The sequence below is a fragment of the Silurus aristotelis genome, assembly GCF_946808225.1.
Source record: "Silurus aristotelis genome assembly, chromosome: 1".
NCBI classification, from domain to species: Eukaryota; Metazoa; Chordata; class Actinopteri; order Siluriformes; family Siluridae; genus Silurus; species Silurus aristotelis.
This window is the reverse complement of record NC_139574.1, coordinates 28,578,580-28,604,849: the sequence shown is the minus strand read 5'-3', so window position 1 is coordinate 28,604,849 and position 26,270 is coordinate 28,578,580. Positions and strand designations below refer to the sequence as shown.

General features: G+C 39.7%; 2 protein-coding genes across 2 annotated transcripts in view; one reads left to right on the top strand and one right to left on the bottom strand.

Annotated features, from left to right (window-relative positions):
• fbxo43 (F-box protein 43) overlaps nt 1-26,270 on the bottom strand; it is a 129,051-nt gene that overhangs the window by 54,541 nt on the left and 48,240 nt on the right. The window lies entirely within an intron of this gene.
• On the top strand, nt 269-20,880 carry LOC310730230 (complement C1r-A subcomponent-like). Its single transcript, XM_083549102.1, has 13 exons — nt 269-818; nt 6,131-6,332; nt 6,716-6,890; nt 7,128-7,236; nt 7,582-7,648; nt 9,911-9,950; nt 10,128-10,246; nt 10,383-10,461; nt 10,668-10,802; nt 15,991-16,062; nt 18,870-19,075; nt 19,927-20,141; nt 20,238-20,880. Exons 1-13 carry the CDS (start codon nt 793-795, stop codon nt 20,596-20,598), a joined length of 1,806 nt encoding a protein of 601 aa, XP_083405228.1. The 5' UTR covers nt 269-792; the 3' UTR covers nt 20,599-20,880.

The window sequence follows — 26,270 nt, the reverse complement described above, 5'->3', positions numbered from 1 at the left end:
TTCGCATATCCCAGCTTGCTTGGAAGCTGGGGTCAGAGCGCAGGGTCGGCCATGATACGGCGCCCCTGGAGCACACAGAGGGTTAAGGGCCTTGCTCAAGGGCCCAAGAGTGGCAGCTTGGCAATACCGGGGCTTGAACCCCCGACCTTCCGATCAGTAATCCAGCGCCTTAACCACTGGAGCCACCACTCCACACCACACCACTCCCCATCTGTGAGCTTGTGCATTTAATTTTCCTGTGATCTGTGAGCTTGTGCCTTGCTACATGTGTCATTCATGTGTAGCTGTGTTTAACCATTGAAGAAGTTTCTTATCTGTAGAATACTCATGTCTTTCCTGTGTCTTACCTGTGTTTTACCATTAGCGTTTCAAAATGACAGGATTTTCAGGAATATAAATTTTCTTACGTGCATTCCCATATGAGTGATTTATGAATTTTTGTATTAGCAGGCAGCCTGTTTTCTGATTAGTAAACTATTTAAAATAATCACTATAATAAGTATGCAGCAGACTGTAAACTATAGTATACACAAAACAATACAACTGTTATTGTTGTTGTTGTTGTAATTGTATTGTATTTGTCAATCAGTAAAAACACACATACCCACACACACCCACACACACAGATTTTGACCTCGCACACAAGATTTACCAGAAATGATTGCATGCTCTGTCTCTCTATATCTCTCCCTGCCTCTCTCTCTAATTATTTTGCCAAATCAAATAAACCTGCTTTTTCTGATAAACCTATCCTCCACCCAGCTCATTTGAAAACACAAAGCTGGAAGAGCAATGGCTAGATTACAGCAAATACTGAGGTAATTTTGAGAAATTTTCTTATATTACTTTTGAAGTTGTCTCATGAAATCTTAATAAATATAGCAATAATTACATAAGCAGATCATTTCTTAATGGGTTATGCTGACTAAAAGAAAATGCACACTGGCTAGATTTCTATGAAATATTCCTATAGCTGACAGTAATATATTGTGCAATATTGTGCAGTGTGCCTGACTAAGTATGGAGGAACATCCACACATACAGCATGCATTGCTCTTGGTATTTAGGGTGTACATTTATGCAAAAATTATTTACTTCACACAAAAGATTATTTATTCATTTGTGCATGAGGATTTGTGTATGTTTATACACACCTCTGATTATATATGTGCACAAATTCCTGATTATAAGAAATCACATTTAATATCAATTATGTCAGACTTATTGACAAAGTAATCAGAATAAGGTGCAGATGGATGACAGACCAACTGTAAAATAATGCATAAAAATCAATCATGATGATGCCTCGCTTAAAGCCGATGTTTTAAGCTTTTGGGGACTGTTTTTAAAAAGCATTAGATTCTCTTGTGAAAAAATGTTTAAATAAATGTATTTTTCTCACTGCAGTTTTAATACTATATCATATTCATATGCATAGGCAGAGCATTTAGAAAGGCCTTAAAATATTAATGTTAAAAAACAGTGAAATAGAAATACAGCTGTACTAAATAAAAAAAAATACAAAGTATATTATATAGCACAAAGAAAACCTGTAATGGTGTGAAAATCACTCATTGTTTTTATCTGTATTTGAAAATATGTACTACAGTGTAAGTGAGAAAAATGCATGTAAGACAGATTATGTGAATTCAACATACACACACACCACACAATTCTTCGTTCTGAATTCTGTGCACAGTGCATGAGGTAATGTTTTGAGTCTGTGTGTTAGAGTAATTTGTAATCCCATCTCAAGCTGCGTTGGAACGCTTTGGGAACGCGACTGAGTTATCTATGCTCTGGGTAATGAGTCTAATCAGTCAAAATTTAAGACAGGCTGTCATCGGTGATGTCTTCCCCTCATCACGAGAGCACGCAGCTCTGCCTCTCTTTCTCCGAGGAGGGGGGCGGGTTCATACAGAACCTGATAGCGAGGAGCTCCAGGAGGTTGTGACACACGCTGTTCAGAAGCTCAATATAGCTTGACCGGCCGGTAAGCATAAAGCCCCTCCCTCTGGCAAGCTTGATCAGCGTTTTTTGCTTCCAGCGTCACAGCCTCTGTGTCGGGGCTTGCTATATTTCCCTGACCTGCACACCGAGGTGTCCAGGTCCTGGGTGCAGCCTTTCTCATCCCCACCCCTTCAGCCCCAAGACCGCGGTTTATTCCAATGTCTTGGGGCTAAAGGATTATGGCTATGGTGTCATGCCACGTGTTGAAAAGATGCTAGCACGCTAACTCTCAGGGTGTGGGATCTTCCCTAAAACCCCCAACATTAACCACCAAGCCCCTGTGCCCTACTTTGGTGCTGGTGAGAAAGGCTTACGCCTCGGCAGGTCAGGCTGGATGTCTGCACGCCATGTCGGTACTGCAAGCATACCAAGCCGACCTGCTTGGGAGCTGGATCTGGGAGTATCCCTAGTAGCCACTGAGAGACACCTCTGGCTTACTCTGTTCAAAATACTGGACAGGGACAAGGTCGTGCTGCTCTCTCCTGTTTGGCGACGCCGTTGATTTGGTACGCCGCTCTCATGGGGCTGCTCGACGGGTGCAGCCCCAACCCAAACCCAGCACTTCGTACCGCCAAGTGCAGAGACAGAGCATTGCGACGCGCTCTCCCCCTGTGTGGGATTCCACGTGGCGCCCTGGGTCAAAACCCCATGAGGTGACAGATCTGAGGACTGTCATCTCCAGGAAGAGGCCAAAAGGTCCTGACCCGACCTTTGAAGGGATAACCAGGGGGGCGTGTAGCACCACTTTTCTCGGTGCCTGTTTCCTCCAGCCCCTTTAGGGACCTGCTTCGTTAACCATGCCACGAAATGTGCCTAAGGGCATGGTCAGATCCACTGAGCTTCCTCCTTCGGTTCCGCCCGGCACCATTGCGGACCAGGAGGTCTCGTTTCAGAGCCACGATTGAACACTGCCCTGGCTCTGGACACACCGGAGGTCAGTCTCGAGAGACTGATACCCTTAAGGGAGAATCTGGCAGCATGGAGGGCTTTGCCAGACGTGTCACTGTGGGTCCTGCATACTGTAGAGCAAGGCTACGCAATTCAGTTTGGGTCTCATCCGCCTCAGTTTACTCTGGTGAGAAGCAAGCAGGCTCTGGTTCTGGAACGATAAGTAGATACTCTCCTGAGGAAGGAGGCCATTGAGATGGTCCCTCCATCAGACAGAGAGTCTACCGGTTCTACAGCTGGTACTTCATAGTTCCCAAAAAGGACGGTGGGTTGTGTCCTATCTTAAATCCACGTCAGCTGAACCGCTTTTTGATGATGCTCCGGTTCAGGATGCTAACCCTCGAGCAGGTCATGTCTCAGATCAGATCTGAAGGTTGGTTTGTCACAGTAGATCTAAAGGATGCGTTCTTTTACGTACCCATCCTTCCTTCTTACAGGAAGTTCCTGAGGTTTGCTTTCAGGGTCAAAGCATTCCAATATCGGGTCCTTCCATTCGTTCTTACCCTGTCACCCCATACCTTCACAAAGTGTGTTGATGCAGCTCTGGCTCCCTTGAGACTTTAGGGCATCTGTATCCTCAATTATATCGACGATCGGTTGATATTTGCTCAATCAGAGTGGCCTCCTGTACATGAGACCTTGCATTGTGCTTACGATGGATGCATTCCTCACGGGATGGGGAGCGGTCATGAGTGGCCACTCTGCAGAAGGTCTATGGGACCATTTCCATCTGAGGTGACACATAACTTGCCTAGAAATGCTGGCTGGCTTCTGGCTTTAAAGCACTTCCTCCGCTCGGACAACACGCCAGAGGTCTCATATATCAACCACCAGGGGGTCTGTGCTCACGCCCCCTGTACAGGCTGGCACGTCAGATCCTCCTGTGGGCCCAGGGGAAGCTCCTCTTCTTCAGAGCAGGCCGCTTGAATGAAGCAGCAGACACCCTGTCAAGACAGGGGTCCAAGCCCGGCGAGTGGCGCATTCACCCTCAGGTGGTGGAGCAGATTTGGGAGAAATTCGGCACAGCCTAGGTAGACCTGTTCGCGTCTTTAGAGACATCGCACTGTCCCCTATGGTTCCACATATATCCACCATCCCTGTTTGGACTAGATCAGGGGTCACCAACCTTTTTGACACACAGAGCTACTTCTTGAGTACCGACTAATGTGAAGGGCTACCAGTTTGATACACAATTCTGAAATAACAAATTTGCTTAATTTACCTTTAATTATATGTTATTATTAAAAATTAATGATATTTATCTATTTTAGGGGTGTCAAACTCAATTGCACAGGGGGCCAAAACTCAAAGCACACTTTAGGTCGCGGGCCGAACAGGATAAACATTTATTGGACACACTAAAACAATGTTTTTTAAACATAAATACGAATATTTACAGACAGGAATATTATTTCAGAATAAATAATCTTAAACTTTAAATAAATAGCTCTCCATAAAAATATCTCCTGTCAAAATTAAGTTACAAATATAAACACACTGCGAAAAACCCCCTGAACAAATCAATAAAAATTGTGCTTTTAAAAATCAATCCTGTGAGACGTCTGGTGTTTAACAGGAGATATTTTTATGGAGAGCAAAATATTATTTTAATTTTTTTAAACTTTATTCAAAGTTTAAAATATTTTTTTATAAAATGGCATAAGAGCAAAGAAATCTGATTGTTTTGACCGCTGCATTATGGGATCTGTAGTTTTTGTTTATGTTGACATTAATAACAATAATAATAGATCTATATAAAATCATCTCGCGGGCCGGATATGATTGTACGTCGGGCTGGATTTGACACTGAGTTTGACACCCCTGATCTATGTGAAGACACTGATCATGTTAATGATTTTTCACAATTATTATCAACAATGATTCAACAAGGTAGGAAACCTTAGAAAAGGCTCACGGGTGACTCCTGGACTAGATGCTATGGTGCAACCATGGCCGAGGCTGCGTCTTTATGCCTTTCCCCCCGTTGCACTGCTTCCGGTAGTTCTGAATTCACCGTGACGGAGTCCATCTCCTCCTGGTAGCCCAGTGCTGGAGTTTCTGCAGGAGCAGTTTGGAAAAGGGTTGGCTCCATCCACCATTAAAGTTTACGTGTCCGCCGTTTCTGCGTATCACGTACACATGTCCGGGCATTCACTTGGCAGAGACCCACTCCTGAGGCCTCCGGTGCATCCCAGAGTGCCTGGTGGGACCTGGCAGAAGTGTTTAAGGTTCTATCCGAGCCCCCCTTCGAGCCTTTGGCCAAGACTTTGTGAAGGCATTTGTCTATCAAGACCTCTTTCTCGCTGGCCATCTGCTCTTTGAGGAGATAAGGTAATTTGCAGGCCCTCTCTGTGGCCCCCTCTTCCCTGGAGACACCAGGGATTAATGACCAGTGCCTTCCTGCACCCTGGAGCAGGTTACATCCCCAATGTGCCCTCGGTCATCCCATGACCTGTCAGGCTACAGGCATTCAACCCTCCTCCATTCCTGTCCACTGTACGAGTCCATGGAGAAAGTTGGAACAACTTTTCATTTCCTACGGCCCTCCGAGGAGAGGCCTTCCTGCTAATAAGCAGACGCTCAGCAGGTGGATTATTGATGCTATTGCGTCTTCTTATGGGTCCTCTGGTCTCCCTGCTCCATTTGGGGTCAGAGTTCACTCGACCCGGAGCATGGCAGCCTCTAAGGCTTAGTCCTCTGGAATTTTCTCAGTGCCACTCCTGCACCTCTGTCCTTCGACACAGTTGTGCTAATTCACACTAGTCAAGGACTGGTCAGTGTGGTGTTATTGGAGTCTCGTTCCCAAAGAATTCCGACGCAGCTGGAGTTCCTGAAAGGGAACGTCTCCGGGTTACGTATGTTATCCTATTTCCCTGAGGGAACGAGACAATGCATCTTCAGCCACACCTCTGGCGCCCCTGCAGCGCTTACATCACCGTTACAGAAGCTGAAGCCGTCTTCTCTCCAGGTGCGCTTTATACTCCCTGCTCGTGACGTCACCCCACCGGTGACAGCCTGTCTTAAATTTTGACTCATTACTCAGAGCATGGACAATGCAGTCGCGTTTGGAACTAGGGTTAAATACGTAACCTAGAGATGGTTTTACTCACTTCCTCTTTAAATAATGTGTAAATAATTTATGATCTGATTATTTATCTCTTTGTCCCTGCAGTGTGTTGTGTATATGTGTGAGTGTTTGTGTGTGTAAGGTATCGATGCATGGTCAGGTTCAGTCTCCTTTGTATCCAAAGCCTTACCCCACTAGTGTCCATCAGCAGTGGGATCTGGAGGTTCCACATGGCTATCAATTTCAGTTCACTTTTTATCACCTGGACATAGAACCATCATTTAACTGTGTCAACGACTCTCTCATGGTTAGTAATCATCGCCATCATCATCATTGGTCATCAGCATTAGATCAAAATAGGCAGAGACCAAAATAGGCAGAGATTGTGTGATTATACAAAGGGTATCCAAAAAGGGGAAAAGAAGTCAGCAACAAGATATAATAATATGAAATGCAAGACTTGGTAAAGCTAGTGACATAGTGCATTTCTGTATGAAATGGTTAATAAAAGTCTCTTTTTTTAAAAGTCAGTGATGTCTGAATAATATGTGTATACATTTTATTTCAGTATGAAATCCTCACTATGTGATTGACTCTGAAGTCAGTTTCAAGTTATGAGCCCTGTAGATGGTGTAATTTGGTATGTATGTATGTATGTGTGGTTTTTATTGTTCTTTTATTATCATCAAGGTTCTGCATGGTAAGAAACTTTTGGGAAAGTTCTGTGGCCAAAATTCCACAAATCCACATCATCCTGGCAACAATTCTATTTTGTTTAAAAGCAACCGTCTCCAGCTGGTGTTTGTGACTGATCTATCAAACACAGAAACACATTTTGGGTTCTCTGCCTTTTACCAGGCAGTTGGTAAGATACAACACAATTGTGTTTTTTATTTTTTTTTATCATTTGATAAAAATAATGCACACACTTAATCACCTCTGTATTGACCTACAGTTGACTAACATATATATATTGACTCACACCTGCACTAACATCCACACTGACTGACACCTCTTCTGGCTCAAAGCTCTACTGACTCACATCTGTATTGATACACACCTGTAATGGTTTACAACTTACTATCTGTGCTTTTGCTCTCAGACATAGATGAATGCTCATCGCCTGATTTAAATTATTCAGAATCACAGTTGCACACAGACCGGTATCAACACTCTGGGGTCCACCCTTTCCAGACTTATTTTAACCACTAGTATTCTTCTTATTCTTCTTTCGGCTGATCCTATTAGAGGTCGCCACAGCGGGTCATATCCATACCCCCCTGTCCTCTACATCTGCCTCTTTCAAACCAACTACCTGCATGTCTTCTATCATCACATCCATAAACCTCCTCCTTGGTCTTCCTCTTTTCCTTCTTCCTGGTGGCTCCATTCTCAGCATTCTCCTACCCCATGTCCCTGCTTTGCACAAGTCCAAACCATCTCAATCACGCCTCACTCACCTTGTCTCCAAAACGTCCTACATGCACTGTCCCTCTAATAAACTAATTTCTAATCCTGACCCTCGTCGTCACTCCCAATGAAAATCTCATCTTCAGCTTGGCTACCTCCAGTTCCACCTCCTGTGTTTTAGTCAATGCCACTGTCTCTAAACCATACAGCAGAGCAAGTCTCATCATAGTCCAATAAACTTTCCCTTTCACTCTCGCAGATACTCTTCTATCACAAATCATTACTGCCACATTTCCATCCACTCCACCCTGCCTGCACTCTTTTCCTCACTTCTCTAACACACGTTCCATTACTTTGCACTGTTGACCCCAGGTACCTGAACTCCTCCACCTTCACAATCTCTTCTCCCTGCAATCGCACCACTACACTGCCATCCCTCTCTTTCACATGAATGTACGATAATGCTTACACCTACTGACTTTTATACTAGTATAACTTTGACCACTAGTATTAGCTTCCTTATTTAATCCTATTTCCATTCTAAGAAATATACCTTATACCTTAGATACCTTAGGCATTAGCAACTACAGACTGATGTCACATTTTACTTTGCTTTCTAATATCCTTAAATACATCATTGACAAATCAACTATCACTCTTTCTAACATCCTTCAAGATATTTACATTTATGGCATTTAGAAATTGCCCTTATCTAGAGTGACTTACAACCTGAGCAGTTGAGGGTTAAGAGCCTTGATCAAGGGCCTAGTAGTGGCAGCTCCATGGTGCTGGGATTTAAACTCATGACCTTCTGATCCAAAGTCCAATGTCTTGACCACTGAGCTACCAATACTTTTATCCAGTGTGGTTTTAAAACAACACATTTCAGAGAATCTGCTATTGTATTTAATAGTGTGAAGCTTTATCCCACTAGGTCAGTCAAAGTGTCAATTTGTTCATCCTTATGAGTAATCCCGATACAGCACAGCAATGCTCTGCTTCTCTATAAGTATCTATGGTATAGATACTTATCTTGCTTGACATTGCTGTGATCGCAGTTCACAGCAATTACATGCAGACTACCCACTGCTGGCCTGCAACACAAATGGTCAAACAAATTAAAATTTGAATTACTTTTTGGAAATCTGCAACACCATATCCTCTGGACTAAAGAGGAGAGGGTTTGTTATCAAAGCTTAGTTCAAAAAGCCACATCTCTGATGGTATAGGACTGCATTGGTGCCTGTGGAATGGGCAGCTTGCACATTTGTAAAGGCTCATTCAATGCTAACGATATATACAGGTTTTAGAACAACAAATGCTTCCATTCAGAAAACGTCTTTTCTGGGGAAAAAGGCCTTGCATATTTAAGGAAGATAATGCTAACTGCATACTACATCTATTACAATAGCATGACTTTGTAGTAGAGGAGTCAGAGTGCTAAACTGGTCTAGACCCTTCACCATTTGAAAACATTTGATGCATCATAAAATGAATGACAACAAAGGACACCCAGAACTGTTGAGCAGTTAGAACCTGTATCAGACACATATAGGACAACATTTCTCCTAAGTTCCGAGATGTATACAGGCAGAAGGTGTGATGCTACACAGCGGTAAACATGACCCTGCCCCAACTTTTTTGAGACCTGTTGCAGCCATCAAATTAAAAAATACCTTAATTTTCCTGGAAATGTTATATATTTTCAGTTTAAACATTTAATATTTTTTTATTGTAAATAAAATACAAATGTATTAGATTTTACAGAGTGTACAAACTTTTTCGGCAGTGGGGTTGTATACAGAAAATGCAGTTACATTAAAGCCCAGAGAAACATGAAACAGACATAGACACAAACTATTGTGTGTGTGTGTGTGTGTGTGTGTGTGTGTGTGTGTGTGTGTGTGTGTGTGTGTGTGTGTGTGTATCCAAAAAAACTTTCTGAAGGAGTGGAGTGTAAAATTGAAGGTGGAATCCCAAATGGCTGAGTCACTCTAGGTAGCTGTGACACTGAATACAAACTTTATACGGTGATGCATTATTTCTATTTATTATATATTTTTCATTTAATCTGTGTAATGTTTTCTAAGTGTAAATATATTTTTAAAAGGTGGTCATCACAGCAGAAGTACAGTGCTGGTTAATCTTTTAAATCGCCTATTAAAGACCTATGATCAGGCTTGAACTTAGTGCAGCCTCTGACAGCATTGATCATACTATTCTCTGTGATAGGCTGCAACTTTGATTACAAAAACCCTTTGTTTTTTTGTCCCTCTTGACTTAGATCTTATTCGACATCTGCTCTCTTTATGTTTTAGGCCAACTGCTTTTGTCTATATTTATGCTATGTCTGTATAGAATTATTCCAAAACATGATATTAGCTTCCACCATGTTATAGAAAAATCATCTACCTAAAATCAGACTCCATAATTAAAAATTATATTACTATATCAATTAAGTTTTGTTGTTTGCAGGTGTCAAACACTGGTGAAACTCCAAAGAATCTTTCTGGAGGTAATGGTCCCATAATTAAACACACCGCTTCACACACTGTAGATATAAAGTTTCAAACTGATAGACATAGGCATAGTGGAGGATTTCACTACATAACTTAAAATAATTAAGCAAGAAACACAACCTGTTAAAATCATGTGTTTGTGTCTATGTGTGTCTGTCCAAAACACCTCTGAGTAGAAGACTGTAAAATTGAAGGAGGAAACTGCAAACATAAACACACTCACTATTTGCCAAAATATTGCTACAGAGATTACATTGAAGTTCACTGTGACACCGGATACAAACTCACAATGGTGAAGTTTTTTGTTTGTTCATTATTTCAACTTTATTTATTGTTTGTGTGTGTGTCCGTGTATAATTTAGTAAAATGTGAAATCAATTTCTATGCTTTTCGCTTAAGTTTTCTTTCTTAATATCTTTGTGTTTCAGGGAGAAAATGAAATTAAAAGTTATAAATCGATGTGTCAGGAGAACGGGACGTGGCATTTACCATTACCTGAGTGCAAAAGTGAGTCAACATTTTTTATTAATTCTTTACAACAACAGGGTAAAACAAAATTGTTCATTAAAATAACGGGTGTTGATAAATGAGATGTTAGAATTTATTCCTACACTATGAGTGTTCTATTTTGCAACCAAAATAAGTTCATTCAGGGATATAAACTAAACAGTAAATAGTCATGTCAATCATCTTTTTTTCCCCTTCTGTTGCAGTTATTGATTGTGGAGAACCAAAGAGTTTACTGAATGGTGGATTTAAATATTTAGCCAGTTCTAAAAATGAGTACATGTCTGTCATTCAGTATCACTGCAACGAACCCTTCTATGCTTTCAAAGACACAAACAAAAGTAAAGTAGAATGTTCTTCTTTTTTCTTCTTATAATATATATATTTTAGAGTAGTCAATGTGCAGCTTGTATAGCAGTATAGAGTTACTGTCCTCCAGAAAGAACTCTGCAGCCATTATTTTCTAAATAGCTGCCAACAAAAGTGAGTACACCCTAAGTCAACATATCAAAACTGTGTTCAAAGTGCCAACATTTTGTGTGAGCACTATTGTTATCCAGCACTGCCTTAATCCTCCTGGGCATGGAATTCACAACACAGGTTGTTGCTGGAATCCTCTTCCACTCCTCCATAATGACATCATTAGAGCTGCTGTATTTTAGACACATAGTGCTTCTGCACTTTCCAGTTGAGAATGCCCCACAGGTGCTCAATAGGGTTCAGGTCTGGAGACATACTTAGCCACTCCATCACCCTCAGCGTCCTCAGCAAGGAAGTTGTCAATCTGTCACTGTGTTTGGGGTTGTTATTATGTTGAAAGATATTTGGCCCAGTTTTCAATAGGAGGTAATCATGTTCTTCTTGAGAGTGTCACATGTTGGAATACATGTTTTCCTCAATGAACTGCAGTTCCCCAGTACCAGCAGCAACTCATGCAGCCCAAGACCATGATGCTACCACCACCATGCTTGACTGTATGCAAAACATTTTTTTTTGGTACTCCTCACACGGGCGTAGCCACACATGCTGGACAACATCTGAGACAAACAACTTGGTTGACTTCGGCAAACTGTTTGCAGGCTTCAGAAGAGGCTTTCTTCTGGGATGACAGGCATGCAGACCGACTTGTTGCAGTGTGCGGTGTATCGTCTGAGCACTGTCAAGCCATGTTCAGTTTCTGCAACCTGTAAAGCAATGCTGGCAGTACTCTTTTTTAAACCAGCTTCTGCACCTGTTGCACAACACAAGGACTCAACTTCTTTGATCAACCCTTGTAAGGTTTGTTCCACATCCAATGTTCAGTATGAGAAAGTTGTACTCAAAGCACCAAATTGTATTTGTATTTGTAAAGCAGACAAAGCATGAACATGATGAATAGGACATGTGGCTTTGCATGGTTATGATGGACAGTTGTTATCACTTAGGGCAGTGGTCCCTAACCGTGGACCAGCACCGGTCCAATTGGTACCAGGCTGCACAGAAAGAATACAAAACTTACATTATTTCCTTTTTATTTATCTGATTCTGAACGATGTTTTATTTTGGAAAATTACCAGATTCTCTCCGCCACATCTGTCTATGACTCACTCTTGATGCATGTCAAGATGCCTCGGTCACATGTTTTACCTACATCCGCTACCTTCTTAAAGGAGCTGCTCTGGCCGCTAACACATAATACATTACCGCTAAATTGAAACCCCCAAGCTAACAAAATAAAAAAATAAAAAACCAATGGAATCACGTTTATTATTATATTTTGAAAATACCAGTTTATATGCCGGTCATATAATTTTATTTTGATGTATTTATCCGCAACACCTTAAAGGTCCGTGAAAATATTGTCTGAATATTCATGAAAATATTGTCCGACATTAATCCGGTCCGTGGAGCAAAAAAGGTTGGGGACCACTGACTTATGGTTTACTCAATTTTGTTGCCAGCTATTTTGACAACAATGGCTTTTTGTTGAGTTATTTGTTCACAATTTTTTCTTACACAGGGTTTTTAATCTGTTAATACAGAGTGAATGGGCTGTTATAATATAAATATATAGTTGTGTTATTTTGTTCATTGTGCAAGGTGCATGTACAGAGCCACTGAAATGCAGTTTGCATCTAACCAGAAGTGCATAAGTGGCTTGTTTACAATTAATAACAGTAGAGAAAAAAGATATGAGGTCCATATTTACAGGGATGGGTTGATTGAAGGGACAGAAGGTGCAGTAGGTAATAATATATGGTATATACATATAATAATATACAATATACAATACACTGTGCAAAGATTATGCGTAGACAGACATGTCAGAAGATAATATACTCAAATGACATGATATAGTTATGTAGAAGTATCAATGTATATATGGTTCAGTATATACAGTGAAAATATGGGTGGAATGTAACACACTCCCCATTACTTTGCACTGTTGACCCCAGGTACCTGAACTCCACCACATTCTCCACCTCTTCACCCTGCAACCGCACCACTCCACTGCCCTCCCTCTCATTTAAGCACATGTACTCTGTCTTACTCCTACTGACTTTCATTTCCCTTCTCTCCAGCGTGTACCTCCACCTCTCCAGGCTCTTCTTAACCTGCTCACTACTCTCACCACAAATCACAATATCATCCGCAAACATCATAGTCCAGGGAGACTCCTGTCTGACCTCGTTGGTCAACTTGTCCATCACCACTGCAAACAGGAAAGGGCTCAGGGCCGATCCTTGATGCAGTCCAACCTTCACCTTGAACCAGTCTGTCGTTCCTACTGCACACTTCACTGCTGTCACACTGTCCTCATACATGTCCTGCACCACCCTCACATACTTCTCTGACACACCTGACTTTCTCATACAGTACCACTACTCCTCTCTTGGCACCCTGTCGAACGCTTACTCTAAATCCACAAATCCACAATGCAATTCCTTCTGTCCTTCTCTATACTTCTCCATCAACATTCTCAAAGCAAATAAGGCATCTGTGGTGCTCTTCCTCGGCATGAAACCATACTGTTGCTCACAGATGGTCACCTCTTCTCTCAGCCTGGCTTCCACGACTCTTTTCCATAACTTCATGTTGTGACTGATCAACTTAATTCCCCTGTAGTTACTGCAGGTCTGCACATTATTTTTAAAGATTGGTACCATTACACTCCTTCTCCAATCCTCAGGCATCCTCTCACCTTCCAGAATCTTGTTAAACAATCTGGTTAAAAACTACACTGCCATCTCTCCTAAACATCTCCATGCCGGTATGTCATCTGGTCCAACCGACTTTCCACTCTTCATCCTCCTAATCGCTGCTCTCACTTCATTCTTACTAATCCTATCCACTTCCTGCATCACTAACTCCACATCATCTAACCTTTTCTCTCTCTCATTTTCTTCATTCATCAGCTGCTCAAAATACTCCCTCCACCTTCTCAACACACTCTCCTCACTGGTCAACACGTTTCTATCTCCATCTTTTATTGCTCTAACTTGCAACACATCCTTCCCAGCTCAGTCCCTCCGCCTGGCCAATCGGTACAAATCCTTTTCTCCTTCCTTAGTTTCCAACCTCTCATACAGCTACTCGTATGCTTTTTCCTTGGCTTTTGCCACATTCCTCTTCACCTGCTGCTGCGTCTCCTTGTACTCCTGTCTACTTTTCTCATCACTCTGTCGATCCCACTTCTATTTTGTTAACCTCTTTCCCCTTATGCTCTCCTGCACTTCCTCATTCCACCACCACGTCTCTTTGTCTTCCTTTCTATTTCCAGATGTTACACCAAGTACTTTTCTAGCTGCCTCCCTCATCACTTCTGCAGTAGTTTCCCAATCATCCAGCACATCTTCACCACCACCGAGCCCCTGTCTGACCTCTTCCTTGAACCTCACACTACACTCTTCCTCCTTCAGTTTCCACCATCTTATTCTTCTTTCAGTCCTAACTCTCCTCCTCTTCTTCTTCGCCTCCAAAACCATCCTACAGACCACTATCCAATGCTGTCTAGCTACACTGTCCCCCGCCAACACTTTACAGTCTCCAATCTCCTTCAGGTTGCATCTCCTACATAGAACATAATCCACCTCTGTGCACCTTCCTCCACTCTTATACATCACCCTATGATTCTCCTTCTTCTTAAAATATGTATTCACCACTGCCATTTCCATCCTTTTAGCAAAATCTACCACCATCTGCCCTTCCACATTCCTCTCCTTAAGGCCATACCTACCCATCACCTCCTCATCACCTCTGTTCCCTTCACCTACATGTCCATTAAAGTCTGCCCCAATCACCAATCGTTCATTTCTAGGTACACCATCTACTACACCATCTAATTCAGTCCAGAATCTTTCCTTCTCCTCCATCTCACAGCCGACTTGTGGAGCATAGGCACTTATGACATTTATCATCATCCCTTCAACTTCCAGCTTCACGTTCATCACTCTATCAGAAACTCTCTTCACCTCCACTACACTCTTACTGTACTCTTCCTTCAGAATCACCCCTACACCATTTCTCTTTCCACCCACACCATAATAGAACAGTTTAAACCCACCTCCAATTTTCCTGGCCTTACTCCCTTTCCACTTGGTCTCCTGAACACACAAAATATCTACCTTTCTCCTCTCCATCATATCAGCTATCTCTATCCCTTTACCAGTTATAATGCCAACATTTAAAGCACCAACTCCAACCTCTATTTTCCTACACTTCTCCTTTTCCTGCCGTCTCTGTAGATGTCTTCCTCCTCTTCTTCTCCTCCTTCGGCCAACAGTAGCCCAATTTCCACCGGTACCCTGTTGGCCAACGATAATTGTGGCAGTTGTTGTTAATCCGGGCCTAGACCGATCCAGTATGAAATTCTTAATCGTGACCCGCATATTCGATTTGTTTTACTCTGGATGCCCTTCCTGACGCAACCCTTCCCATTTATCTGGGCTTGGGACCGGTACTAAGAGTGCACTGGCTTGTGCCTTCTAATGGCTGTGTGGTGGATTAGCAGTGCAAAATACACAGAAAGTGACAATGGAGTATTAAATCAGCTGTTCAGTGCAGTAACAACCACAAGAAAAAAGCAATTCTTTAGTCTGTTTGTGTGGCTCTAAAGCACCTGAAGTGTTTGTCCCTATGGGAGAAGTGTGAATAGGCCATGTTTGGGGTGAGAGGTATCTTTGATAATGCCCCTTGCCCTTTGCAGACAGCCTTTACTGTAAATGTCCTCCAAGGTGGGAAGCTGAGTGCCGATGATGTGTTGGGCAGTTTTCACCACCCTTTAAAGGGCTTTACTGTCCGAAGCAGTGCAGCTGCTGTACCACACTGAGATGCAGTTAGTGAGGATGCTCTCTATGGTACAGCGGTAAGTTATCCAGTATTCTGTAGCACAGACGGGACTTTTTAAGTCTCCTCAGTAAAACAGAGAGAGAGAGAGAGAGAGAGAGAGAGAGAGTAGAGCCTGATAAATAAATAAATAATATAATAAATAAATTTGATCTTCTGATTACAAACTGTCCCTCATTTTCTACTAATTTATTTAATTTTTAGTAAATTTCACCTGTGATGCTGATCGAAAATGGAGAGGATATGACGATGACATCATACCACGTTGTTTCCCAGGTAACACATAAAAACACAGAAATTCCTGTGCCAGTAGAGCTTACTTTCAGCTTTACATTCAAACACTTTTACTTTTTTAGATAAAACTGCATTTATTTAGAGAAACTGGTTACACAACACTAATTTAATGTAAATGTAAAATAAATGTATCTTTTAGTAACCTATTTTACTAATTAAACTGAACATAATAAAAAATGTATAAATTATAATAAATTACCCTGATTTTGAACTGCATGCTGAATGAACCATCAAAATCAATTTAATCTTTGTTTTGTTTTAAACAACTGTAAATTTTGTGTATCATCTATATTACAATCCCAATTCCAAAAATGGTGGAATGCTATGTATATTGAAACAGAATGTAATCATTATAATGTAATTATTTGGATAAATAATTAAATAATATATGATCATGAAGCCATATTTTATTCACAATAGAACATGGAGAACAGGTCAGCAACATGATTGGGCATAAAAAAAATTTCTAGACAGGCAGTCTCTCTAAAGTAAAGTAATCAATCTGCAGAAAGCTGCCTCAACAAACTGTGGAACAATTTCAGTTAACACCTAAACATCAAATAGCGAAGACTTCGATTATATAATCAGCTACAGTACATCATTTCATAAAAAGATTACAAAAATGTAAAGAAATTTTTGTGTGCATTGGACAAGGGCAAAAACAATATTGGATGCCTGTGAGCTCCTGGCCCTTTGGCTGTGCTGCATTAAAAACAGGTATGATTCTGCAATGGAAATGACTGCATGGGCTCAGACACACCTAAACAAAATCATTATCTGTGAACACAGTTCACTGTACCATCCACAAATGCAGGTTAAAGCTCATGCAAAGAAGAAACCGTACATGACTCAGAAACACTGCCGTGTTCTTCTTAAATATAAACCATATTTAGTATTTAATGTTTTTGTGATCTTTGAAGGTGAAAAGTGGTATGTAACTTCTTCCAATCATGACACCTTTAAACTAATACCAGTTGACTTGAGAAAAAGGCCACTGGTTAGATTTTAGGCTACTCCATTAACCTTTGTAACAAGTGGTGAAAATGGGGGACATGGTTTCATTGGGAGTGACGAGAATGGACAGGATTAGAAACGAGTTTATTAGAGGGACAGCGCATATAGGACGTTTTGGGGACAAAGTGGGAAAGGCCCAAATGAGATAATTTGGACATGTGCAGAGGATAGAGGATGGACATGGGGTATATCGGTAGGAGAATGCTGAGGATGGAGCCGCCAGCAAGGAGGAAAAGAGGCAGATAGTCTCTGCTTTGCAGTGGTGGACAGAAACAAAGTAAATGTAATTCGTTAATGTACTTAAGGAATTTTTTTCACGTTTTTTCGCAAGTTTTTTAATCAAGTATTTCCGTTTGGGGAGACTTTTACTTTAACTTTACTACATTTCAAAGTTAAATATCTTATTTTTTACTCCACTACATTTCGCAAAATCAGCCTTTCATTTATGAGCGGATAAAAACGTAATCGATCACCAATGGTTTGATTGCCACTTGGCATTGGTGGATTTACAGTGCAGCATCTTGCTGGGGCAGCATGGGGCGTCCACAGGAATAAAAAAAATCTTTTTTTTTGTTTGTTTTTTCTTTTTTATCACTCATTTGCAGGGTTGCTTCAATTATTACATAACGTCACTGTCAATGAATCTGGTCAGGATTTGGTGTGTGCACCCACCAGCAGGAGAATTTCCCTCACTCACATTTAGAAAGGAGCGGCAGGGTGATGTTTAATTTGAAACTGAAACCAAATTAAAATTATGGATGACAAAAAAAGTCTAAACCCTCAGGACTCCAATTTAGAATTTTTTTTTATAATTTATACTATGTGGTTAAGATGCAGCGCTCCCACCGCTGCGACCCGGGTTCGATTCCCGGTCAGGGAACCATCCCCAGCCACTCTTAGTGCCGGTCCCAAGCCCGGATAAATTGGGGAGGGTTGCGTTAGGAAGGGCATCCAGCGTAAAACATGTGCCAAATCAAACGTGCGGAGGATCCGCTGTGGCGACCCCTAACGGGAGAAGCCGAAAAGAAAGTTTATACTATGCAGTTCATCAATGTGTGTAGCAACAAAACAATTACAACCTAACTATTCTAGCTGGATTGCAGTTAAACAGCACTTATTGATTTAGTTACCTTTAATTAAGGTGATGTCATAAAGGATTTCTGTGATTGTACTGAAAAGGTCCTGAAATTAGTTTAGTAACTAGAATCTCTAGTGCAGCTTAAAGGCTCATTTAAAAGACATATATGATAAGGATAAATATGTTGTATGTATCTTATGGCTACAATTAGCCAAGGAGTTTATGGTTCTTGGTTTGGAAAGCATTAGAGTCTGTTCATGTAAACTGAGTTGATTAAGCAACAGTCTTGATAAAAATGATAAGATGTTTTAGCCATAATAAATCATAGTATTTGGATACTTAAATACATTTGAAGATACTTTTACTCAAGTGAAAATTTAAAGGGAGCATTTACTAGAGTAATATTTTACCTACTGTATCTCTACTTTTACTCATATACATGCTTTGTGTACTTCATTTATCACTGCTGCTTTGAGTCAGGAAATGGTGACTAAACTAATCAACTACTTTTTAAATTACTAGTCAAGGAGTAAGTATTAATTGTTTACCCCTTAACCTAATAGTACTGAGTTTGTTTTTTTCTGGTTTTCCTATATATAACGGTGTGTGTGTGTGTGTGTGTGTGTGTGTGTGTGTGTGTGTGTGTGTGTGTGTGTGTGTGTGTGTGTGTGTTTGTGTGTGTGTGTGTGTGTGTCAGTGTGTGGGCGTACTGTAGTGGATATTGCTGGTGGTCATGGTCGGGTTTTAAGAGGACAAAAAGCAGTAGACAACTCATTTCCCTGGCAGGTGTATCTACTGGTGGAAGATGGAGGAAGAGGAGGAGCGATTGTGATTGGGGAGCAATGGCTCCTCACTGCCGCTCACATGTTCAACAAAGACAATTTGTCTAAAGATGAATTAAAGGTAGCATTACCCATCAGCAATGGTGAAAAGAGTACTGAAAAATCATACTCAAGTAAAAGTACTATTACTTCTTTATAAATGTAGTGCAAGTAGAGTAAAAGTACCTGTTCTAAATACTATTTAAAGTGCGAGTAAAAAGTAGCCATTTTTAATTACTCTAGAGTAGGGAGTAGTGTGTATAATGCTGTGAATATTATTGCAGATTATACCCTACAAATTACGTTACACAATCATTTGCTGCAGTTTTACTACTCCTTCATTAATTTATATATAATATAATAATATTATATATAAAATATATATAATTTACAACATATGGAATCAAACCCTGACAGAGCTTATAAAGAACATACAGCATACCCATCACTTCCTTAATAGAGGAATAGAAGATACATTTTAAAAAAGTGGTCTTGCATACCGTACAGTAGCATTTTTAACTACTTTGTTCATTCAGTTGCTGTTCTTTAAGCCACAAATTAAGCTTTGGCTGGTTATAAGTGCAACTATGAACAGCACATGTAGTTCCTTTTTAACATATTCCTACCAAAATAAATTGGCATCAGTGCAAGTCAGTCAACACTGCTACTTCTGGTAGGTCATACCCATAAACGCTTTTACTGCAGTGCCCCCAGAAAACAGGTGGATAAAATAGCAACGGCAATTTAAGGGAAAGTAAAGCAGTAAAAGTACTGATACAGCAGTAAAAATTAAATCAAGTAAAAGAGAAAGTACACTTTTTAAAAAACTACTTAATAACAATTACTGAGAATAACGACTCAAATACAGTAAGGAGAGTAATTTGTAATTCGTTACTTTACACAAAAGCTAATCTTTTTATGTATGTTTTTCAGACATATGTTGGAAGCAACAAAGTGAGCGACTATTTTGAAAGCAACACATCGTTTAAAGCACTTCCTATTGAATCATTTCACATCCATCCAGGATTTAAAAACCCAGATTACAATAATGATATTGCGTTAATTAAGCTGGCATCACCCCTCACCTTTAATGCAGGTGTAATGCCAGTGTGTCTTCCTGCACAGGACTCTGAGCTTGCGAAATCTGGGTAACAACATTTTTACACGTCCAAATATCCATGTTTGATTTTCCTAAAAAGGGAGACCTTATGATGATGCAGCATTATCTACTGTTTCTGCTTCAGATGGGTCTCTGGATTTGGAATGACGGAAACATACCACACTGCTAATAATCTTAGGTACATCGCTCTTCCCATTGTGGAGCAAGAAGTGTGTCACTTGTCTTTTGAGGATAAAAAAGCAAAAAAAAGTATTGTGTCCACTCTCACGGAGAACATGTTCTGTGCTGGACTTCCTGAAGGAGGAAAGGACACGTGTAAAGGAGATGCTGGCTCTGGTTTTGTCACGAAAAAGAATGATGTGTTTAATGTAGCAGGAATTGTTAGCTGGGGAGTCGACTGTGGAAGAGCAGGAAGATACGGCGTATACACACGTGTAGCTCGATACACAAACTGGATCCAGAAAATAATGGAAGAAACCTATTAAATCATTTCATTAAAATTACAAAATCGAATTAACCAATAAGAACTCGTATTGCAGCTATGCTTAATTCTAATCCTCAGCTTCAACACATTTTCTTGTGTGTTATTGGCTCAAGTAAGGAACAGCATTAACTGTCACCATTGTTTTTGAAAAAAAAAAACTGTGCCTATAACTATGTTTTCAAAATCAAAAACACACATACCCTTATAGCATACCCAATTACCTGTTGTATTCAATCTGTATTTTGAAAACAGCAGTTTTAACTATTAAATAAGTTCAATTGCATTGAATTTAATATTTCTTAAAGATTCATATAGAACTATGGGTGTTTGCCTATGATTATGTGTGGGTGGTTATTGTAGTGGGTGGGGTTACGGTGGGTTTTTATACTGGTCGGTGGGGATGATGATCTGATGATATTTGGAGCAACGTGTAAAACTGCAGCTGTGTCTCCATCACACCCAGGCTGCAGTGGGAACACAGCCTCTTCACATGGGCAATATCTGCCTGCAGAATTCCAAAACGATAAATAAATATATTTGGAAATGTATTTCAAAATAAAAAAAAATGGCCAAAAAATATATTTGCTAAAATATATTTCAAAATATATTCACATAAATATATTTTCTATATATACACCTTTTTCCCACTTTTTGTATATTTTTAAAAATATATTTTAAAATAATTTAAAAATTTATTTTGTCCTCCAGATATTTTAATCCAAGAAAATACATTCACAGAAATCATTAAGAAAATTTTATGTCTAAAACATGTACATACAACAAGTTTCACAAATCAAGCAAGGAACATATCTATATATCTATATATGGTAAATTATATATAAAAAAAAAGTACATTATATGTATAAAAAATCACTGCAATCCCCAAAGCTTCTCTGGACACACTGGGAAACCTCTTCACTGACACTGTAATAGACAAAAATCACAGCTATATTTTAAACATACCAACATATAAAAATTAATCAATGCACACATCAGTAATAGCAAATAAAAGCTCAAGCATGCTTGCTTGAATAATAAGTATGAGTATTGGGTTTAAGTAAAAAATAAAAGCCTAGATTAAATCTGTTCATCATATAAAACGATCGAGTCTCTCCCGAAAATTGGGACTAAACTGCTTGATGAATATGAATTAGTTTTATGATCTTTTTATGAACTTTTTGAAGCATCAATGTGATAGCTGTGTAGACTGTCAATTGAGGGAAAGAAATCACTTCATTTGAGTTTCTGAATTAAAGTCTTGCAGGTTTCGAAACACATGAGGTTGAGTAAATGATGACATTTCTTTCATTTCTGGGTGAACTATTCTCTTAACTGAATTTTCTGCAGCACATTTTCCTTTCAACAACTCTGCATCCGAAACCAAAAACTTATCTCAAATGTAGGGATGCACCGATACCACTTTTTTCCAAGTCCAATACTTTTATTTTTTTTATAGCAGTTGTTATAAAAAAAATACTGGGAACAAAAACAAATAATAATAAAAGAATATGAACCATGTTAGCTAATTTCATAAAGCAAACAGATATTTACTTCAGTTATTTTTACACTTAATTATACCAGTTAGAATGTTTTCCACTCAGCGTGCTTTGCTACAGCTCCTGCACATCAGCCCTACAGTTGTGAATACTGAATGTTTAACATTAACAATAATACATACATGTACATATAATCTCTAATAACTTCATTCTGCTCTCTATTGTTCTGTTGTCTGTGTTTCTTTGTTTGGATACAGTACGGGTCACATGCAATGGTAGGAAGGGATGCCAATGATGCTGGTAAGTCACGTGACAGTAACAACGTGGCTAATTTAGTAAATACTAATTTTTATTCATATAGAACATTGGTTTTTTTAGTGGTTGCAAAGTAAGTTGTAGCACCTACACACACAATATGCGACTTCAGACGCACATCAAGTCTGCACTAACCATATTTAGCTGCCATGATTTTTCTTGTCAGAAGTAATCCTTCACTCAGCACCACTCTCAGTTTTACTCTGTCCTCCTACAATAGACAAAACAAGTAGCATGAACATTTAAATAGGGTACAAATGATATGCAACACTGTCTTCTGACTAATTTTAGATTTCCAAAGTTTTGTTAATCTTAACACTGGAACTATAAAAAAAAAATATATAGATATGCTGTTAAGAGATATTTTTATGGGTATCTTTTGGACAGTAAAGGAAGAAATTAGAGAGAAGTAGAATTTGCCTTTCAAAAACTCTTTATTATCTAATCATTTGACCTGACTTTCAAAACTGTTTATCTTTCAAGTTGCTGTGGATCAGAATCGCCATTGGGAAGGCAGCCATTAAAAAAAAACACACAACACTGAAGTGGCTGTTTGGTCCTGCAGGGCAGAAGTCCACTGAGTTTTTATTCCCGTCCCATGTGCTAACTCTACCTGTGGTTGTGATCACATACAAAGAGATTTTAAATAAACATTATTTTCAAAAAACACATCTGAGTATGTACAGTGAGGAAAATAAGTATTTGAACACCCTGCTATTTTGCAAGTTCTCCCACTTAGAAATCATGGAGGGGTCTGAAATTGTCATCATAGGTGCATGTCCACTGTGAGAGACATAATCTAAAAAAAAAAAAATCCAGAAATCACAATGTACGATTTTTAAACAATTTATTTGTATGATACAGCTGTAAATAAGTATTTGAACACCTGTCTATCAGCTAGAATTCTGACCCTCAAAGACCTGTTAGTCTGCCTTTAAAATGTCCACCTCCACTACATTTATTATCCTAAATTAGATGCACCTGTTTGAGGTCGTTAGCTGCATAAAGACACCTGTCCACACCATACAATCAGTAAGAATCCAACTACTAACATGGCCAAGACCAAAGAGCTGTCCAAAGACACTAGAGACAAAATTGTACACCTCCACAAGGCTGGAAAGGGCTACGGGGAAATTGCCAAGCAGCTTGGTGAAAAAAGGTCCACTGTTGGAGCAATCATTAGAAAATGGAAGAAGCTAAACATGACTGTCAATCTCCCTCGGACTGGGGCTCCATGCAAGATCTCACCTCGTGGAGTCTCAATGATCCTAAGGAAGGTGAGAAATCAGCCCAGAACTACACGGGAGGAGCTGGTCAATGACCTGATAAGAGCTGGGACCACCGTTTCCAAGGTTACTGTTGGTAATACACTAAGACGTCATGGTTTGAAATCATGCATGGCACGGAAGGTTCCCCTGCTTAAACCAGCACATGTCCAGGCACGTCTTAAGTTTGCCAATGACCATTTGGATGATCCAGAGGAGTCATGGGAGAAAGTCATGTGGTCAGATGAGACCAAAATAGAACTTTTGGGTCATAATTCCACTAAACGTGTTTGGAGGAAGAAGAATGATGAGTACCATCCCAAGAACACCATCCCTACTGTGAAGCAACCTCCTTCCCTCAGTTAGAGCATTGAAGATGGGTCGAGGCTGGGTCTTCCAACATGACAATGACCCGAAGCACACAGCCAGGATAACCAAGGAGTGGCTCTGTAAGAAGCATATCAAGGTTCTGGCATGGCCTAGCCAGTCTTCAGATCTAAACCCAATAGAGAATCTTTGGAGGGAGCTCAAACTCCGTGTTTCTCAGCGACAGGCCAGAAACCTTACTGATCTAGAGAAGATCTGTGTGGAGGAGTGGGCCAAAATCCCTGCTGCAGTGTGTGAAAACCTGGTGAAAAACTACAGGAAACGTTTGACCTCTGTAATTGCAAACAAAGGCTACTGTACCAAATATTAACATTGACTTTCTCAGGTGTTCAAATACTTATTTGCAGCTGTATCATACAAATAAATAGTTTAAAAAATCATACATTGTGATTTCTGGAATTTTTTTTTTAGATTATGTCTCTCACAGTGGACATGCACCTACCAGGACAATTTCAGACCCCTCCATGATTTCTAAGTGGGAGAACTTGCAAAATAGCAGGGTGTTTAAATACTTATTTTTCTCACTGTATGTAAAGACCTAAATCCTCAGCAAACAGTACTTACATATTCAACATCACTGGAACCTTGAAAATAAATACATACATACATACATACATACATACATACATACATACATACATACATACATACATACATACAGTTAAAGTCAACAATGTTGTTATAGACAGACTATTACTGGTAAACTAATTGAAAAATAGAAGAGCTTACCTACAAACCTATACACTTGATTAAGAATAAACAAAGGAATGACACTAATTAAACGGCACGATGTGTTTCACAAAGTGGAAACACCGGTAACTGGTAAAGGAGAATATCGATACATTAAAAAACAATACACATGACATTAAGCACAATAAAATCTTTGAATAAATATCAGAATATCATAGTGTTGCGCCACAATCTAAACATTACTGCTTGTAAGTCATGTGACTCATATTTTAATGGAGGTATTGTCATGGTCTGGACATTTTTTTGGGTTCGTTTTTGCTTTGGCCACCAGATGCCGCTACTGGGCCCCTATCCCCTACTCCCTTATCCCTTACTCCCTAACCCCTAACTGTTTAATGTCTCCCAACTGCTTCTTGTTAATGTTGTCTATTTAATTTGCCCCTTTTGCCTTGGTCATTGTTGGTTCATTATATTTGTCTTCACTTTTGTTGCAGTACAGTTGTCATTGTATTTCACATTATTTTTGTTGTGGTATCTTCTTTCTTAATATTGGTCTTGGTATTTGTCTGTGTTGATACTTGCATTTGAAACTGGATATGTGTGGGTTTGGTTTGTTCTGTTTGGTGAGTGTATTTCTATTTTGTTTGATTTCTTAGTCTGCTGTTTTCTTGAGTTTTCACTAGCCTCCTGTCTTCCTGAGTCTCTTTGTCTTGTTTAGTCTTCTCTTAACTGTATTTGTCTTGTGTTTATTTTGTATTGATAAACCCTCTCTGCCTGTTAGATTTTTGGTTCTCTTTTCTCAAGCTGTTTTTGGACTTATTGTTTTCATTAAAGAATCAGTCTGCCACTCGCTTTAGCGAGAGAAAGAGTCTCGAACCTGACCGGTATGATAAAATGCAAGTAAATAGGTACAGTTTTCATGTTTAAAAAAACAACAAAAACAAGCTTAATTGTAACCTATAAGACTCTTGTAGTTTAATGCATGTCTTCTGAAGCAATTTAGTTGATTTTTGGGTCAGAACAGAAACATTCCTCTAAAATATACCTCTACTATCTTTATGATCAGGATAAATTAGCTGCATGCTTGAACCACTAGGACTGTATATCTATATGCATATAGTCCCCATATCTCTGCTGACATTTTTTTTTTTATACAAACTTGATTCAACAAAAAGGTGAAATTTGAATGGGAAATATAAATTATAGGTGAACAATTCCTTATCTACCAACAGTCATGTTCAAATCACTAGTAGGCTATGTTCCTGAATCCTGGTGTACAAATATTTGAATATAAAATAAAAACAATAGTTAGAAATGCATAACTTGGGTAACCCACACAAGGTTACTGGAGTGCAACTCTCTACTCTGCCTGCGGGTGAGAATTCAAAGAGAATTCAATTGTAAACAAACACGCTTCTCCTCCACTAAAGACGTTGCTAGAAAGCAAACAAGGACTGGTTGAAAGCTGTGTGAGAGGGAGTTAAGCCGCATGACAGCGAGCTTCTCCGATTGGTTTTTAG

Coding starts and splice junctions, on each gene's coding strand:
- LOC310730230 (XM_083549102.1), top strand. CDS start 793: ATGGCTAGATTACAGCAAATACTGAG. Junction 10,462..10,667: donor ACCATTACCTGAGTGCAAAA/GTGAGTCAACAT, acceptor CTTCTGTTGCAG/TTATTGATTGTGGAGAACCA. Junction 10,803..15,990: donor TTTCAAAGACACAAACAAAA/GTAAAGTAGAAT, acceptor TTTAATTTTTAG/TAAATTTCACCTGTGATGCT.